Source organism: Babylonia areolata, chromosome 34 (genome assembly GCF_041734735.1).
Source record: "Babylonia areolata isolate BAREFJ2019XMU chromosome 34, ASM4173473v1, whole genome shotgun sequence".
Lineage (NCBI taxonomy): Eukaryota > Metazoa > Mollusca > Gastropoda > Neogastropoda > Buccinidae > Babylonia > Babylonia areolata.
Genome location: NC_134909.1, coordinates 10,190,624 through 10,209,667, shown reverse-complemented (window position 1 = coordinate 10,209,667; position 19,044 = coordinate 10,190,624). Strand labels below are relative to the sequence as shown.

The window sequence follows — 19,044 nt, the reverse complement described above, 5'->3', positions numbered from 1 at the left end:
AAACTGAAACTGTCCGCATGAATCAGGACGATTCTTACGGGGGGAAACTTGTTTCAGAAATTGCGCAGTATACATCTTTCTGATGAAAAGAGGTAATTATCTTGATATGGATTATGTGCATGTTCACGACATGTGGGTTGATATTTTTCACATGGAATGAATATGTTTAATCTCTTCCATACTGGATCCGATTTCTGATGTAATGATAGTCAGTCTGTCAATACTGAGTTTTGGCTGTTGGTCTTGTTTTGTTTCACCTTTAAAAAAAAAAAAAAAATCTTTTACCCCTGCTAAAATTAATGTTTGTTAATCGTTAGCGTTCATCATTCGTCAGACGTGTTTTGTTTCTTCACCATGTAATATATATATATATATATATATACACACACACACACACACACACACACACACACACACACGAGGGTCATTCAATAAATAAGGTGAATTTTTCGGTATAAGGACTTCTAATACAGATAGAAGCTTACTTTTTTTTTCTTTTCTTTTTTTTTTTCTTTTTTTTTGTTTTACTTCTTTTTCACATGGATTTAATTTGTTTTGCAGATTAAAAAAAAATTTGAGAGTTTTGTCGATTAACAAAGATGGCCAACCAAGAAGCATGCTCCAGGATTGAACAGCGGTCAGTTATCAAGTTTTTGGTTGCTGAAGGGTGCAAACCAGTTGAAATTCATAGGAGAATGCCAACTGTGTATGGTGCCACATGTTTCAGCCGAAAAAATGTCTACAAGTGGGCTAAATTGTTTAAAGAAGGACGGAGCAGTGTTGAAAGTGACGATGAAGTCAAAAGTGTTGTGAGCGACTGGCTGAGACATCAGTCCAAAGATTTTTACGCTGAGGGAATACGGAAGCTTGTGTACAGATGGGAAAAGTGTGTGACAGTGCTGGGAGACTACGTTGAAAAAAAAGAAAAAAAGTAAGCTTCTATCTGTATTAGAAGTCCTTATACCGAAAAATTCACCTTATTTATTGAATGACCCTCGTGTATATATATATATATATATATATATATATATATATTTTTTTTTTTTTTTTTTTTTTATAAATTTGTTTTTTTAAAGAAGAAGAAAAAAAAGAGTAATTGTCTTAGTGAAAAGAGTACATCTAAGCGCGAGTCAAAACATGTCCATTCTTAAAGTAGCAGCTTTCTTGTCTTGTAATTAAATATCCTGTCCTCAACACAGCCAGAGCAGCAAAGTGATAATTCAGCATCAACACAAATGATAACACACACACACACACACACACACACACACACACACACACACACACACATACATAATTCATACACACACGCGCTTCCTCATAATTAAACAGCATCAAAATTGATACGAATTGTAAATCCTGCACATCAGCTTGAGTTGAAAAAAAATATGGCCACGATTATCTATCGTACTACGACTCCAGTAAGAAAATCACTTATTCGTTATCATATTTTATCGATTTTATACTAGTTACCTTATTCTTATTGATGTCACGGTTTGCTGATTGATGTTATACAATTTTGACGTTGTAGGTGTCCCCACACTTTTCCTATAGACTAATTCTTTCAAAAGCAGCAAAAGTCTTTATTCTGACACAAAAATTGCATCTCTCTTTCGTAGCGTCTATACCTTTGTAAGATAAATGCTCTTCAACGAACAGATTATGTGCATGTATTTATGCATGAATTAACACAGAGAGAGCGAGAGAGATTAAATGCATGCACGTTTGAAGGAACAGATACTTTGATAATGGCGGTGGAAGTCAAGATAATGGGAAGAGAGACAGACAGACAGACAGAGACATACATACAGGCAGGCAGGCAGACAGACAGAGACATACATACACACAGGCGCACAGAGAGAGAGAGAGAGAGAGAGAGAGAGAGAGAGACAGAGAGAGAGAGAGAGAGAGAGACAGAGACAGAGAGAGAGAGAGAATACACCTTGTTTTCTCATGAAAATCGCAGTCTAGACCTTTCGAAGCAAATAACCATCTATCACAGACAGCAATCGGTCTAAAGACATTCCCCAATTCGTTTGTTGTTTTTTTTTAGTTTGTTTGTTTGTTTTGTTTTGTTTTTTGTTTCATTTCTTCTTCTTCTTCTTCTTTTTCTTCTTCCTCTTCTTCTTCTTTCGTGGGCTGCAACTCCCACGTTCACTCGTACGTACACGAGTGGGCTTTTACGTGTATGATGACCTTTCTCACCCCGCCATGTAGGCAGCCATACTCCGTTTTCAGTGGTGTTTTCTCTTCTTCTTCTTCTTCTTCTTTTCTTCCTCCCCCTCCTCCTCCATCTTCTTCTTCTTCTGGTCTAAATAGCACAACAGAAAGAGACCTGCCCTGAAGAGCCAGACAGTCGAAGAATACACACACTGCCATTATTTCCCGAAAAGGGAATCGGGATGAATCAAAATGTCATCTGCGCAGTGCGCCCTCCCTCCCCAGACAAAATCAAAAGGAGGTCAGTGTCGAACAAATACAGTACCTCTGAGCCATCGAGGCGACAAAGTATTTCCTGTGCTATTACCCTCGGGGATTCAGGCGTACTGGGGCCGGTGGGGGGATAGGGGTTAGGGGGTGGGGGGTTTGTGGGTGGTGGGTGGGGTGGAATGGGGGGGGGTGGCTTGGGGTGGCCGTTCTGTGTCATTATCTGTCTTTCGCCTCTGGTGTGTGCATGTGTGTGTGTGTGTGTGTGTGTGTGTGTATGTGTGTGCGTGTGTGTGTGGGTGTGGGTGGGTGTGTGAGGCAGACAGACAGACAGGCAGACACAGAGACAAACACAGAGGCAGACACATACACACAGACAGACAGACACAGATCGAGACACACAGACACATACACACAGACAGACAGACAGACGCACAGATAGACACAAAGACACAGACAGACAGACACAGTGAGACAGATCGAAAGACAGATACGGATACGGATAGTTATTTCATGCAGAAGCCATTGCACAGACAGACAAACTGGCAAGCACATACACAGCCATACAGCCAGTCGGTCAGATTGAAAGAGGCAGAGAGAGACACACAGAGAGAGAGCGGCAGAGAGAGAGAGAGAGAGAGAGAGAGAGAGAGAGAGAGAGAGAGAAACAGAAAGAGAGACAGACAGAAAGAGAGAGAGAGATAAAGAGACAGAGAGAGGCACAGAGAGAGAGAGAGAGACACAGAGAGAGAGAGCGGCACAGAGAGAGAGAAAGAGAGAGAGAAACAGAAAGAGACAGGCAGACAGAGAGAGAGATAAAGAGACAGAGAGACAGACAGACAGAAAGAGAGACAGACAGACAGAGTGAATGGAAGCTTTTTTTTCCGTACAGGCCAAAGCCCCTCCTGAAGGGAACGTAAAACAGTGTTTAAAAACAACAACAACAACAACAACAACAAACAACAATAACAACAAACAACAACAACAATAACAACAAACAACAATGACGATAAGGAACGACAACGACGAAGTTGCCGCGAGGGAACATCAAGATGACAGGACAGACGAAAAGATGTGAAGACAAGAACCACTGACTGACTCCATTGTGATAAGAAACCCTAGGGAGAGCTGGACAGTACAAGGTCTTCAGAGAAGAAGCTCCCCCCCCCCCCACCCCCTCCCACACCCCTTCCCCCACTCCCCCCCAAGGTCAAGTGTTTTGGCCCTTATCCCTTTCACCGCCAAGCTCGCATTTATGCACATGCGAGTTACAAGACCCATGTCACTGAAAGGTGACCATTCATTGGTCTGTTATCCATGAACCTACTGCTCTTAATGTTCGGTGGTAGGACAGGCCGTATTTTCTATACGCCGTAGGGGGAAATCCCCAGCTATTCTTAGCCACTATCTTTTCTGTGTTTATGCCACGAGGGAATTTTGTACTCTAAATTGACTGGCGGTGAAAGGGTTAACTCCATACACTCTAAGGGGGCCGGGCCGCACCCAGGTCATGACTCCTGGATGCCCTTGTATAACACACTGACGACTCCATTGAATAAATACTGTAAAGTATCTTGTAAACGCCCTGTATCTGGTCAGTAATCGTCCACCCACCTATATATATATATATATAACTCTGCATGGGGTAAAATATCTTGTAAATGCCCAAACTCTCTCTGGGGAGACAAAAATGATAATCCACTTTGTTGTTTGCGACGGTGTTGTTTTTTGCAAAGCAGTGCAGACTGATATTGAAAAGAAGATCAGTATCAGTAGCTCAAGGAGGCGTCACTGCGTTCGGTCAAATCCATATACGCTACACCACATCTGCCAAGCAGATGCCTGACCAGTAGCGTAACCCAACGCGCTTAGTCAGGCCTTGAGAAAAAAAATTTTGAATATAAATATATGAATAAAAACAAAAATAAGATACATTAAAATAAAATAAAGTAAAAAATAACAAAAAAAATAAAAATAGAATAAGATTATATATATATATATATATATATATATATATATAATAGATAAATACATAAAAATACTACTAATAATAATATTTAAAAGGCGCAAAATCTTGAAGAAGAACGTCATGCACAAGTACGTCGATGTGTCATCGAAAAGATAATGACGTCACTCCATGACGTAGTGTCTTGTTTCAGTCGGTGGCGTTGCAGAGAATGGTAAGTTTGTCCCGACTTGTCACTGTACAAACAGTTTAGTCGGGCAGCTGAATTCAAAAACAAGAGATTTATCACGCATCAATCATGTGGGCGCTTACAAGGTTAGAGTTTGACAAAAAATACACGTCATTCGTTGAGTCTGGCAGTAATCCTGCAGTTTAGAATACTAAACTCAGGGGGCCGTTCAAATGAAAAAATAGAGGTTGTTTTAGACTGACCTTGATGCGCTGAGTCGAATGCAACCCTCAGGTAAGCTCTACGGCCACTCCTTGTCAATGAAACAGAGACATAATAAATAGTAAACTCAGTCGGTCACTTCCCGAGCAACTATCGGCGAGCCATTTTGATTGCTGGTGACGTGGTGTTTACGTCATCAACTTCTGTGTGTTTTCAGTAGAAAGGAGTACTACTTACCGTGCATTTGATCCAGTTTCGTGGCAAAAGGAGTGGTCTTAGAGCTTAGCTGAGGGTTGCATTCGACTCAGCGCATCGAAGTCAGTCTGAAACACCTTCTACTTTTTCATTTTAACGGCCCCTGAGTTTAGTATTCTAAACTGCAGGATTACCTTGAGTCTGCTTTATCACAGGCTGAATTTGTGATATTCGTTGAGTCTACAATTTCGCTTGCATGATTTCAGAAAAAAAAGTACTTTGAGCTTTACCTTTAGGTGAAAACACAAGGTGTTTCTGTGAAGCGTTTTCACAATATTCGGCTTTTTTATTTCGTGAACCTTTATATCAAATGCCTAGCTTAGAGTTTAGAAGATTAAGAGGTGATCTCATTGAAGTATACAAGACCATGCACAATATTCATGATCCCTGCACCACCTCTTCCTTGTTTACTATGGCTAACTACGATAAAACTCGAGGGCACAACTTCAAAATAAACAAAACTAATTTCGTAACTAACCAGTTCCTCAAGTTTCTTACTAACCGTATCATAAATCTGTGGAATCACCTTTCCTATGACACTATCAATGCACCATCGGTAAACGCCTTCAAAAATCACATTGACAAAAAGTTTAAGGACCATGTATTTTCCACAGAGTTAAATCTTTATTGAGCTGTAGATAAATGTAGTATACACTATGCCAGATTTAAACAAGGGTCTGTTCACAACAAGTGATCCAAAAGCACATAAATGGACACTGATTATGAGGGCAAAACGCTTTTAGCCTATAGCCAAACATTTCTGCGATTCTGTGAATATTCAGTAAAGAGCACAACTGAACCTCGTTGTTTCTTTTCAGTCACAGGCAGTTGCTGGTCTCTGTGTCTGCCTGTCTCACTCTCTCTCCATGCAGGTCTTGATTAATACATTAATTTTATTCAGGTATAAAGTTTTAGTTATTCATTCATTTATTCGAGCTTTTATCTAAATAAATTATATTCATTCCTTGTTGCTCTTGGCGTAAATGCCGCGTAAATCGCCCCTCACCCCCCCCCCCCCCCCCCCCAACCACCCCCCTCCCTCACACACACATACACCCCTTGTTCCAACTTTTTTTTTTCTTTCTTGATCGTTTAATTAAACAGAAATAGACACACACAGAAAGACAGATTTAGGTATTGTGTTGATTCCTGTATTGTCTATCTAATGTGTTGCCCTTTTGTTCCGACTTGCCAGAAAAATGGCTGCAGATAGAGAGAGAGAGAGAGAGAGAGAGAGTACACTGTAGTTATCAATGTTTGCAGTTTATTTATGTATTTATCCACTTCTGCATTATTTAGTTTTGTTTTGATTTTTTTTTTCTGCTTAAAAACACCCCAAAACTTTGTACCATGCTCAATGTACTTCGACTCAATTGGACCTTTCTTCTTCATTCGTGGGCTGCAACTCCCACGTTCACTCGCATGTGCACAGGAGTGGGTTTTTACATGTATGACCGTTTTTACCCCGCCATGTAGGCAGCCACACTCCATTTTCGGGGATATTTGGACGCTTGACATTGTTGCTGATAGCCCAGCCAACTGCACAGAGCTGTATCAGGACTGCCCAGTTATATAAACATTCAACCACGTTAAATACAAAACTGTCATCTTCTTTCTTTAACGAAAAAAATCAATGTTATTTGATACAATTGATAATATGGTTCATCAGCCCTCATGTTAAAACTAAAGTGCAACGTCGTGAGCACAGTATAAGCTTTAAGCTTGATGCTCTTTTGTCTTTGTTTGCATTGTAATCATGTGTACTGTTGAACAATTAATGATTATTTAAACCAAAAAAACTCAAAACACTCTCATGACACATTATCTTGACCATTAAGTCCCTTGATATGCAAATAAGACTCAGACTGTGCTATGGATATCAGCCCTTCCTGCTTGATTTATCATCAGATTTTTTTTTCTTTTAATCATTAAAAAGCATCTTTAAAATACTTCAAAGCCAAACACAAAATACATAAAAAGGCATACAGACAAATAACATGACAAAATGGACAGCTAGTGCCTATCTCAGTGTTAAGTGGAGTGATAGCCTAGAGGTAACGTGTCCGCCTAGGAAGCGAGAGAATCTGAGCACACTGGTTCGAATCACGGTACAGTTGCCAGTATTTTCTCCCCCTCCACTCGACCTTGAGTGGTGGTCTGGACGCTAGTCATTCGGATGGGACGATAAACTGTGGTCGTGTGTGCAGCACGCATTTAGTGCACGTAAAAGAACCCACGGCAACAAAACTTCAAAAGGGTTGTCTCTGGCAAAATTCTATTGAAAAATCCACTTTGATAGGAAAAACAAATAAAACTGCGGGCAGGACTTTTTTTTTTTTTAATGGGTGGCGCTTTCGGTGTAGCGACGCGCTCTCCCTGGGGAGAGCAGCCCAAATTTCACACAGATATATCTGTTGTGACGAAAAAGAAAAATACAATACAATACAAAAAGCTCACTACCTAACCGCCAGAACAAAAAGCACAGATAGCACATTGTAGACTGTGGAAATGAACACACACAAAAAAAAAAAGGTGTTAAGGCTTGCTTGAAAAAAGAAAGGGGAATGGGACTAGTGAAGGCAGACAACAGTGAAGGAAGAAAAATAGCCAGAAATAGAGAGCAACAGAAATGAGGAAGTTTCTAGCACACAGTTTCCAGAAAGTGGGGATGCTATTTATACTGAAGGCCCTCGGCCTGCCAAGGGGGCACTGTGTTCAACTGATTGTCAAATGTTTCATTTGGAAAGAAAAGAAACCACACACATATGTGCACACATATAATATACGCGTGTGTGTGCACACACACACACACTTTCATGTGAAGTTTTTCAATTCTATATTCTTGTCTGGTTACACAGAAAATTAATCATATCAACATGAATACATTATTTATATCACTCACTCACTCATTCCCTCCACCGCTGGGGTCGTTGGGGGGACATGAGGAAGATGTCATAGCTCGCCATGCCGTTCTGTTGGCAGCTGTTGTGAGGAGATCTGGCATCGTCATTTTGGTCCATTCCTTGACGTTGTCGGACCAGCTCTTTCTCTGCCGCCCCCATCTGCGCCCTCCCTCTACAGTCCCTTGCAGGATGGTTTTGGAGAGGGTGTTATGTTGTATGACATGATCAAACCATGCCATCTTCCGTCGTTTGACAGTCGCCAGCAGTGGTTCTTGGGGCCCAACAAGGTTGCTGACCTGGTTCCGCACATAGTCATTGGTCTTGTGCTCCTTGTAGGAGATGTGTAGTAGTCTCCTCAAGCACTTGGTTTCGAATGCTTGGATTCTTCTTTCTGTTTCTGCCATCAGTGTCCATGTCTCACATCCATATAAGAGGATGGAGACCACCAGTGACTTGTAGAGCAGGAATTTTGTGTGGAATCTGATGTTACTTTTCCTTACCCTGTTCAGTCTGGCCATCGCTGCCGTTGCAGAATTAATCCTATTTCGGATTTCTGCTGTGCAGGTGCCGTCTTTGGACAGGGTTGCTCCCAGGTACTTGAAGCTGGTCACTTCTTCCAAGGGCTCACCATTCACGGTTATGTTGGCACTGATGTTAGTTGTGCTGTTGACCATGACCTTTGACTTCTCTGTGCTGACCTCCATGCCGTAAAGCACTTGCTCTTGTAGTGAGTCTGTTTGTTAGATCCTGGAGCTCGGTGTTAGTGCCCCCAATGAGGCCGATGTCGTCTGCAAATCGAAGATTGCAGACTGGCCTGCTGCCAATGGTGATGGAGGTGTGGTGGTCTTTAAGGGCCTCTTGCATGATTCTCTCCAGAAAGATGTTGAAAACTACTGGGGATAGTAGGCATCCTTGCCCGACTCCGACTGTGGTCCGAAAGAACTGTCCTTGTTGATTGTTGAGGAGCACTGCGCTGCTGGAATGTTCATAGAGGGCCTGGATGACTTGAATGAGCCCTTCATCAATGTTGAAGCCTCTCAGTACTTGCCAGAGGCTGCTGTGCCACACCCGATCGAATGCCTTCTTGAAGTCGATGAAGTTGTGAAAGATGTCCTTTTGGTGTTGTAGATGTTTTTCAATGAGGACTCGACAGTTGAATATTTGTTCGACAGTGCTCTGCCCTTTTCTAAAGCCTGCTTGTTCTTCTGATAGCAGCTCCTCAGCCTTGGATTTCAATCGGTTGAGGATGATGTGGAGCATGACTTTGCTTGGGTGGCTAATCAGACTTATAGTCCTGTAATTTTGTCACTGCTTGAGGTTGCCCTTCTTGGGTAGAGGAATCACCAGTGATTGGATCCATTCTGTTGGCCACTTCTTTTCTGTCTAGATCTTCTGACATAGCATTGTTAGTGCTTCTGTGGTCTCCTTCCCTCTGTACTTCAAAAGCTCAGATGGGACGTTGTCCACTCCTGGGGATTTCTCTGGCTTCAGACTCTGTATTGCAGCCTCAACCTCCTCCTTCAATACTTGGAGATTTTCCTCAGTGTCTGTGGATCGTGAGTTGTCCTGCATTATGGATGAGTCTGGATTGAGCTGGTAGTTGTAGAGGCCGTCACAGTATTTATATACAAGATATAGAATGCTGATAGGCATCATACATAACCATACATATAAAATAAACACAGTAAAAGAACATGCTACACTAAAACATAGACACACATGATTAAAACCAAGCGTAAAAAATTTAATACAAAATATAGAGTACACACATACATACATGCACGTAAAAAAGCAGTAAGTTCATCAGGGGGGATATCAATTTACATTAAAAAAGATTTTAGAAAGAACATCAAAATACTGCCAAGCAGTAACAGTGACATTGTGTGGATAAAGATACCAAGCACCAATGACAACGACAACACTTTTGTGGAATGTGTCTACATTCCTCCAGAAACATCCTCTTTTGGAAAAGATAATACCACGGACATCTGGGTAAGTTAGAAGAAAACGTTGAAGAAATCAACGAAATGGGAAACATCATACTTTGTGGAGATTTCAATGCACGAACAGCTGGGATACCAGATTTCATTCAAATGGGACATGAAAACAACAGATGTAACTTGCCTCATAATGGTCATTGTGATTTGATATACAACAGAAATTCAATGGCTGGCTATGTGCAAAAAGCTGGTAGAAGACTGGTGTCCATATGCATTGACAATAATTTGTGTATCCTCAATGGAAGAACACTGGGTGATTTAGATGGCTGCAGTGTTGTTCATTATTTTATTTGTTCTACTACTATGAAAAAAGACATCTTACATATGAAAGTTCATCCCCTTAGATCTTTTTCAGATCACTGTTCGATGGAATTAAGTTTTTTTCGTAACTGGATTTTCGACAAAATCAGAAAGGAATTCGGTATCAGTTAAAACGTCATGAAAAGAAACATTTAAAGCTGAAGATGCCACACACCGATACTTATGGGATGCCTTCTCAGACGAGAAATATTTAAGAGCTTTCAAAATGTCATGGATAAAAACCCAACTTGTTCAAATAGAACAAAGATTAGATACGTACATTGAAAATGATACCGGTATTTCTAAACTAGGACTTTGCGGCTAATGTAAGTCTTAGGAAGAAAACAAACGTTCAAAAGCGCAAAAGAAAAAACATTAAAAAAATGGTTTGATTGTGAATGTTATGAACACAGGAAAGATCTTAGATCAATACTGAATGCCATAAATAGGCATCCATATAATAAATCCCTATGCAAAAAATATTTTTCCAAACATAAGATCTATAATAGACTGTTAAGACGAAAGAAAAGAATGTACACAAATGATCTTGCCTGGAAAACATTAAAAAGTTTACAAACTGCAGGCGAGAATGCCACACACAAATATCAGTTGAATACATCCATATGGATTTCACATCTGGAAAAGATCATTGGCAAAGAGATGAATGTAGAAGAAAAACAAAGGCAAAAAATCAGAAACGAACTTAAAAAAGTCAAACAGATGAGAGTCTGCTTTCAAATATCAACTTAACAATATCAAACAAAGAAATCAAGAAAGTCAAGAGACTGGCCGGATAGCGGGAAGACCTGCAGAGCAGGTTGCCACGCGCCCTGAATCCCCTCCCGTGGGGCTTGGCTCAGGGTGGGCAAAGTAGAGGTCCCCCCCCCCCCCCGCCCCCTGTCTCAGCATCCACTGAAGACTTTCTTCCCCCCCCCCCCCCTCCCTCCTCGTGGAAGACAAGATGAAAAGGCCAGCTGGTCTTCACGTCCTGCTAATGGACATTATGCCCTACTCCTCCAGAAGACTGCTTTGGTTTCCTATTCTCTCTGGCGCTGCCTCTACTTGCTCCAGGTTTTCCTTCCTGTGAACAAAATCAACAACTCACTGATTCAGTAAGAAAGCTTCACACCTTTTCCAAAGTCAATTCCAAAATTTTAAAAACATGACACTGTTATGAATCGGCATCACCCTGCTTATGAAACCAGACAAGATTCCAAGACTGCGTTACCGGTTTTTGAACTCACACTGAGTGTTCATGAACTGATCATTTAATTCTTTCAAACTCACATTATCCCTTCTTCTGAAAAGGGAAGAAAATCGAGCACAAGCGTATAGACTTTGCCACACACAACTCTGTTCGACACACTCACATCAGCCCCATCAACTCCTCTCCCCTACCCCTTCCCCAATCTTTCTACCCCACTCTTACCCCCAGGCTCACCTTCTGATTCCCAAATCAACTGCACGGCCATGAGAGAACCTTCACCATTCCCCTTTCCACCATGTCAGGGTTTCTCAACATCCAACATCGTTTCTGCATATGCACAAACTCATCGCTACAGTCCCCCAAACCTGCCTGCTGACTACAATCACCATTAGGCGGAAAGAATATCAATGGAATGGAGTGGCGGCCAAGAGGTAACGCGTTTACCCAGGAAGCCAGAGAATCTGAGCATACGGGAACGACTCCCACACTCGCCAGTGTCTTCTCCCCCCATCCCCCCCTGTGGTCTGGATGCTAGTCCGGATGAGATGAACCAAGGTCCTGTGTAAAGCATACACCAAGCACACATGAAAGAACCCACAGCAACAATAGGGTTTGTGACTGGCAAAACTCTGCAGAAAAATCCACTTTCACTGGAAAATAAATACACCTGCTGGCAGAAAAAGGAAAATTAAAAAAAAGGGGTGATGTTGCACTGCAGCAACGCGCTCTCCCTGGGGGACAGCAGCCCAAATTTCACACTGTGAAATCTGTCGTGGCAAAGACAGGACTCAGACCCAGGACCCACAGCTGCGAGACTGATGCCTTGCCACCAAACCTACTACACATATAATTTTACAAGCTTCACAATATCTGGGACAGTTATCATGACATCATCAGCGGCGAGTCTTACCGGCAGCAGAGGGTTGTTTACATTTTCCCCTTTACTGGAATCATCATCATCACGCTGGTCTTCGTCTGTCCCTGGGCTGTTGTTGGGCGTGCGATGCTGGGTGGTTTCAGACCGGTCGCCCAGACCGCCACTTCTGCTGGGGTCTTCTGAACGGTTCCCTTCTTCAGGACGGAGTGCGTCGCTTCGAACGCTGATATGGTAATCTGCCTCACCACTTGGGGGCAAGGCTGATGGCGTAAGATCCTGTGATCGTCGCTGTGCATCTCCTGCGTCAGCTCCAGGACTCCTGCACATACCACTATGATTTAACTCTCCCCTCTTTTCTTTCTTTTGAAAAAAAAAAAAAAATCTTTGTTTTCCACACAAACAATGCTTTAAAAGTAATTAATAAACAAGAGTGAAAAACTACAACACAAAAAGAAAAAACAAAACAAACATGACCAAACCCGAAAACAGAACTAAAAGAGCTCTACAAAAAACACTCCTCTCTCCATCTTGCTCAGTTTTATATAGCTGTGTGTGTGTGCATGTGCACAGGCGTGTGTGTGTGTGGGCCTGTGTGTATGTGTGCGTGGCATTCCACAAAGTCGTCTATTCAGCCTCCGGTCTTTATGACTATGTCACCACTGTCCGTGTCAGTCCCGTTTTCATTGCGTCATCAGTGATTTAAATGACTGGAGAAAGGATAACTGTGTTATGTTAGGACATTACTGAGCCAGGGTGCAGCACACACAATCCTGTACCTTGGTGGGGTGCCAGCATTTTCTTCGTTCTCCACATGGATTAGCGCATCAACTGTGTTCCCCCCTGATCTGTAACAAACAGTGTATGACTGAATCAGTGCAACATTAGACAGAACCTTGTGATAAGGTTTCACAAAATCAAAATTGTGTGTGTGTGCGTGTGTGTGTGTGAATGCTTGTGCGCTGGTCTGTCTGTCTGTGGATGGGTGCGTGGGTGTGACTGTGCGTCTGCGTGCATGAATCGGTGTCTGTGTATAAGTGAAGAAGATAATAAACTTTACACTGTCCTGTTGGGACTGTTACCAACGTACTTGCCACGGAACAACATACGGAAAATACTGTTCTCAAATGCAAAAAGGGCCATTCAGTCTTAAAAGCAATGGCAACCAAAGATACGAGGGTCATTCAATAAATAAGGTGAATTTTTCGGTATAAGGACTTCTAATACAGATAGAAGCTTACTTTTTTTTTTTCTTTTTTTTTTCTTTTTTTTTTTCAACGTAGTCTCCCAGCACTGTCACACACTTTTCCCATCTGTGCACAAGCTTCCGTATTCCCTCAGCGTAAAAATCTTTGGACTGATGTCTCAGCCAGTCGCTCACAACACTTTTGACTTCATCGTCACTTTCAAACTTCGTGCCTCTCGTGAACGCTTTCAAGGGACCAAACAGGTGAAAATCTGAAGGGGCAAGGTCTGGGCTGTAAGGGAGATGAGGGAGCAGTTCCCAGCCCAGCTCGTTGATGGTCTGCACCGTTCGGGCTGCTGTGTGAGGCCTTGCGTTGTCATGATGCAAGATGACTCCTTCTGACTGATGACCCCTGCGTTTGTTCTTTATGTCTTTCTTGACCTGCCTCAGCAGTTCACAGTAGTTGGCACTGTTCACAGTGCTTCCTTTCTCAAGGAATGAAATGGTGATTGGGCCTTGCATATCCCAAAAAACGGTGAGCATCACCTTCCTCGTGGACCGCTGGGACTTGAACTTCTTCTTCACTGGAGAGCCTACGTGCTTCCACTCCATGGACTGCCGTTTGGACTCAGGCTCATAGTGCCAAACCCATGTCTCGTCACATGTGACCACCTTCTTCAGAAACTCATCACCATCCTTCTCATAGCGGCAGAGACACTGCTGGGACAACTCGACCCTCCTCTGTTTGTGCTCTGGAGTAAGCATCTTTGGCACCCACCGGCAGCTGACCTTTGAGTAGCCAAGGTCATCATGGACAATTTTGTGTGCTGTCCCAACAGATAAGCTCAAAGTCTTTGCAATGTCATCCACTGTCACCCTTCTGTCAGACTGAATGAGGTCATTGACTGATTCGATCACCTCAGGAGACCTCACTTCTGTAGGCCTTCCAGGCCTGTCTTCATCCTCAACACCGCTCCGTCCTTCTTTAAACAATTTAGCCCACTTGTAGACATTTTTTCGGCTGAAACATGTGGCACCATACACAGCTGACATTCCCCTATGAATTTCAACTGGTTTGCACCCTTCAGCAACCAAAAACTTGATAACTGACCGCTGTTCAATCCTGGAGCATGCTTCTTGGTCGGCCATCTTTGTTAATCGCCAAAACTCTCAAAGTTTTTTTTTAATCTGCAAAACAAATTAAATCCACGTGAAAAAGAAGTAAAACAAAAAAACAAAAAACAAAAAACTAAGCTTCTATCTGTATTAGAAGTCCTTATACCGAAAAATTCACCTTATTTATTGAATGACCCTCGGATTAAACAATGCCACCTCTTCCTGCTATACCAATCACTCGTCCTCAGTGTGATCGACTACGGACTTGGGCTAACAACACCATCTCAAAGCAACCTCCTAAAATTAGAAAGAGTTCAAAATGAAGCTATGAGGCTGATCCTTGGAACAACAAAAGACACGCCCACAGAAACTATGCGATACCTGCTTGACCTTCCTTCAGTGCAGGCCAGAAACAAGTTAGAACAGGTCAAGACCTACTTCAAAGCATTAGAAAACCCTCAAAACCCACTGCATGACACAGTCAAAGAACCAAAAGGCAGCCGTCTAGGACGAGGAAGATCATGGATGGGGCAAGCAGAAGACACAATCCAGCTAGTATGCCGACTACAAGACCTGAAAGAAACAAAAGAATGGGAGAAAAACCTCAACCATCAATTCAACACAGCCATTTCACCCATTCTAGGAAGGCACTGTTGGGAATGGCCAGAGGGCAAAACTGATGTGGAAGTGAAGCTACTCATAGAAGAAAACAGCAAAGAAGAGGACATCATCATATACACAGATGGCTCAGTCACCAAAGACCAATCCGGTTGGGGATTCACTGAGAAACAAAATGGAAAAACAATTAGGGAAGAGAATGCTGCCTACAAAGTCACAACCTCCACCCTAACGATGGAAGCTGAAGCTGTGACACACGCCCTCCAGTGACTATCGTCCATCCATACGCCCAGAAACCAACATGCCATGATTCTAACCGACTCAATGAACCTCATACAGAAAACTGAAAACGGAATGGGAAGCCCAGAGTGGCATAAGGAAATGCGCAACTTTCAGATTAAAAAACTCACATGGTCATACTGCCCGGGACATGCAGGTGTTAACGGAAATGAGCGAGCTGACAGACTTGCTGGTAACGCAACACCAACGAGTGGCCTACATCTACGAAAATCGGAAATCCTCAGAAAAATCAAAGAATATCAAAAAGAACAGGTACAAGGCCATCACACCATTGATCGCCTCAAAGAAATAAAAGCAGAGAGAAGGAGCGGCCGTAAGTCTAACATGAAAGGTAGAGCACGATGCTTTGCAAATCAAACAAATATCGGCATCATTTCCAAACCAACATTGTGCAAATTTCTTCAAAACGGAACAGAGTCTCGGTGGGCTTTTCCAAATACAATAGGCTGAGCAACACACTAGATGCCACGTTCTTGGCATCAGAGATCTTTTCCCATCCCTCTTGCGGCCAGTCAGTAGCAGCCTCTGTGCGTGTGTGTATGTTTGTGTATGTGTGGGTCTGTGTTTTTGAGTGCGTTTGTGCATGCGCAAGGGTGTAAGTGTACACAAGTGTCAGGAGAGTTCTGTGCATGTGCGTATGTGTGTGTGTGTGTGTGTGTAAGGGGGAGGTGGGGGTGTGGGAGGGTGGGTGGGTAGAGGATGAGGTATGTGAGTGTATGCATGCCTACACTGTGGGAGCAACAGGATATTGGAACGTGCGGGTGTGTATATATATATCTTTGTATATATGTGTGTGGGGTTGGGGGTGGGGGATATGGGCGTGCGTGTGTGCGCTTGTATAAGTAAGTGTTCATCTGTGGGTGTGTGTGTGTGGGTGTGTGTGCCGTGGAAGCTGCGATACATTGCCTAGAAATGAGTGCGTGGAGGAGGGGGGTAGAGGAGGTGCAGGGTAATGTGTGTGTGGTGTGTGTGTGTGTGTGTGTGTTGGGGCTAATGTACATTTATGTGTATTTGACTGTGCTTTCATATCTGTGAAACTGCATGTTTGGTGCATATCTGTTATGCATGTGTGGGTGTATGTGTGAATGTGTGCTTCATGTTTTACATTTGTTTGCTTATTTATCATCACTGTCTTATTTATTTATTTATTATTATTATTTTTATTATTATTATTATTACTACTACCCTTTTTTTTATAATTTTTATTTATTTATTTATTTACTTATTTATGTACGTTTATCTATTATTTATTGACCTTTTTTTTTTCTTTTCTTTTTTTTTTCTCTCAAGGCCTGACTAAGCGCGTTGGGTTACGCTGCTGGTCAGGCATCTGCTTGGCAGATGTGGAATAGCGTATATGGATTTGTCCGAACGCAGTGACGCCTCCTTGAGCTACTGAAACTGAAACTGTTAGCGAAAGCTTCCAGTTTTTTCCTGTTAAGAAAAGTTAAGGTCAACAATTACTACAGGCAGCTTCAAAGCCAAAACCTTTTCCATGGGTGGGCACACATACTGTTAATACGTTGATGTCAGTAAACCAACAGACAGTGTAATAATTACATTTGATTTGTCATCAGTCTAAGACTGAGAAAAAATGAAAAGAGAGAGACCGACTCCAAAGGGAAAGACATGTGAACAGTCCTTTTTTTTTTCTTTTTTCTTTTTTAAATAAAAAGTGAACGCTCCAAGAGTAACGAAAGTCCCTCGACAAGGGGGGCAGCATGCCAAGGTATCAGCAACCAACAGCGGTTTCACTGTGACAGTCTAATCTGGCTTGCTATCAGCTGATCATCAGTAAGCACCACCTCATCACTGTCAAGTCAGCATGACATTGCATGCTCATTAGTTTTATGTGCCAATAATAACAACAACAAAAGTAGAAAATATGAAATAAAATACCACAGAACAAAACCAAAAGGCGAGATGAACGCAGTATTCAACGTTCTTTCAATAAAAAAAAATTTAAAAAAATCAATACATAAATGCTGTTCTATCTTGGAAATACCTGTATTTACTGCTGAGTTTAACGGTCCACAGAATGTGTAACATGTTTGCACGCCATGTGCTGTGTACTTGTTTACGTGCATGCATGCAAGTGAGAGTGTGTGTGTGTATGCATACATATAGGTGTTTGTGTGTGTTAGCAAAAAGGCAATAGGGGCGTACCTTTTCCTGTTCCTCTTGTGCAATACTGTCACATTTTCTTAGCTGAGGTCTGTAGTCACAATCTCAAGGTCTTCGCACTCGTCATCAGAGACACTGTATCTATAAAAAAAAAAAAAAAAAGCAAATAAACAAAAAATAATCAACAATTACTAAATCGTATAAAACAACTCAACACACAATAAGATAATACTGCATGTGCATATAGTCAAGAATTTACATGCCTTGTTTAAGTTGTTATCAGTGTGAAAGGAAAGCATAATCATAATGGGACGTTTGTATTATACTCCCTGGTTTGACTAAATTTATTTACCCTGTCAAACTGATGCAAACCAGGCCTAATTGTTTGCACTGTGCTGGCCAAATTTTGCAGTAAACCCAGTACTAAGACACCTCTGCAAAACATGTCGTCTGCTTAGCGCAGTTCCAAACCTACAGCAGGAACTATTCCACTGGCCAACAAAGAATGCCCCATGTGAACCACGGCAAGAACAGAGTGGACAGGCAGGTGGGCATTAGAGTTTGACATGTTAAGTATGTATCATACAAACTCTCCATTTTGGTGTCATATACTGTGCCATGTCAAACTGATGTAGAATTCAAATCAAAAGGAGGGCAAAACCTTTTTGTTTCACACAAGTATCCTTGGAAACAGTAACAGCTGTGTTAGAAATGACAAAGGAAATTCCCTTGGAAACACCAGCCCTGGTCATTTGGAAATCCATAAAAACAACAACAGATGATGAGGGGAATATGAATGTCAGCATGCTGCCTCCAGAACATGCCAAAGAGGCACAGAGTGCTAAAAGGCTGCCCCAGTGGCAATGGCCCACACCCCAGGTGCTCTCGCATTCAAGCAGCTATTATCTCTCTGGGCCTGAGAGCAGGCTTTCAGAATGAATGCAGAAATGTAGTTCTCATGGGACACAAGATCTTCCAATCTCAGCCATCCCTTTCGGTCTTGCCTTCACCCGTTTCCTCTTCACCACGGTGGTAAGAGTATCTGGCCTCCTTGGTCAAGTTGAGCTCTGTTCAAGTTAGTGGGCACACTGGCTTATTCTAGCTGAACTGTTAGGGGTGTGGAGTTTTGGCTTGTCCTCCCACAGAGTGGAACCCTCAAAGGGAAGAGACTTGCACCGCTGAGACTTGTCAACTTTGCCGCTGCCTCTTGGGTAGAGTCACACTGGGAGGAACCCAGGCCTCTCAACCTACAATGACCGAGGGAAGTGTGGTGAGCCAAGTAGGAGGTAACCTCCCTGTCTGTCAGCCCTGCGACTGATAAACTGGGACTCTCAGGCCTTCTTCCTGCGGCGGGCAGACCCTGTGCAGGGAGGCTTC

The 19,044-nt window shown here is 42.5% G+C and overlaps 1 protein-coding gene across 3 annotated transcripts in view; it reads right to left on the bottom strand.

The window, feature by feature from the left end:
• Window positions 1-7,851: 7,851 nt before the first annotated feature.
• Window positions 7,852-19,044, bottom strand: part of LOC143277405 (uncharacterized) — a 29,061-nt gene continuing 17,868 nt past the window's right edge. For all 3 annotated transcript variants that reach the window (XM_076582199.1, XM_076582198.1, XM_076582200.1), the window contains 3 exons: window positions 13,103-13,171; window positions 12,360-12,645; window positions 7,852-11,323 (listed from right to left, as the gene is read on the bottom strand). In XM_076582199.1, coding sequence (XP_076438314.1) covers window positions 11,234-11,323; window positions 12,360-12,645; window positions 13,103-13,171 — 445 coding nt within the window. In that variant the 3' untranslated portion in view covers window positions 7,852-11,233. The remainder of the gene's footprint in view (window positions 11,324-12,359; window positions 12,646-13,102; window positions 13,172-19,044) is intronic.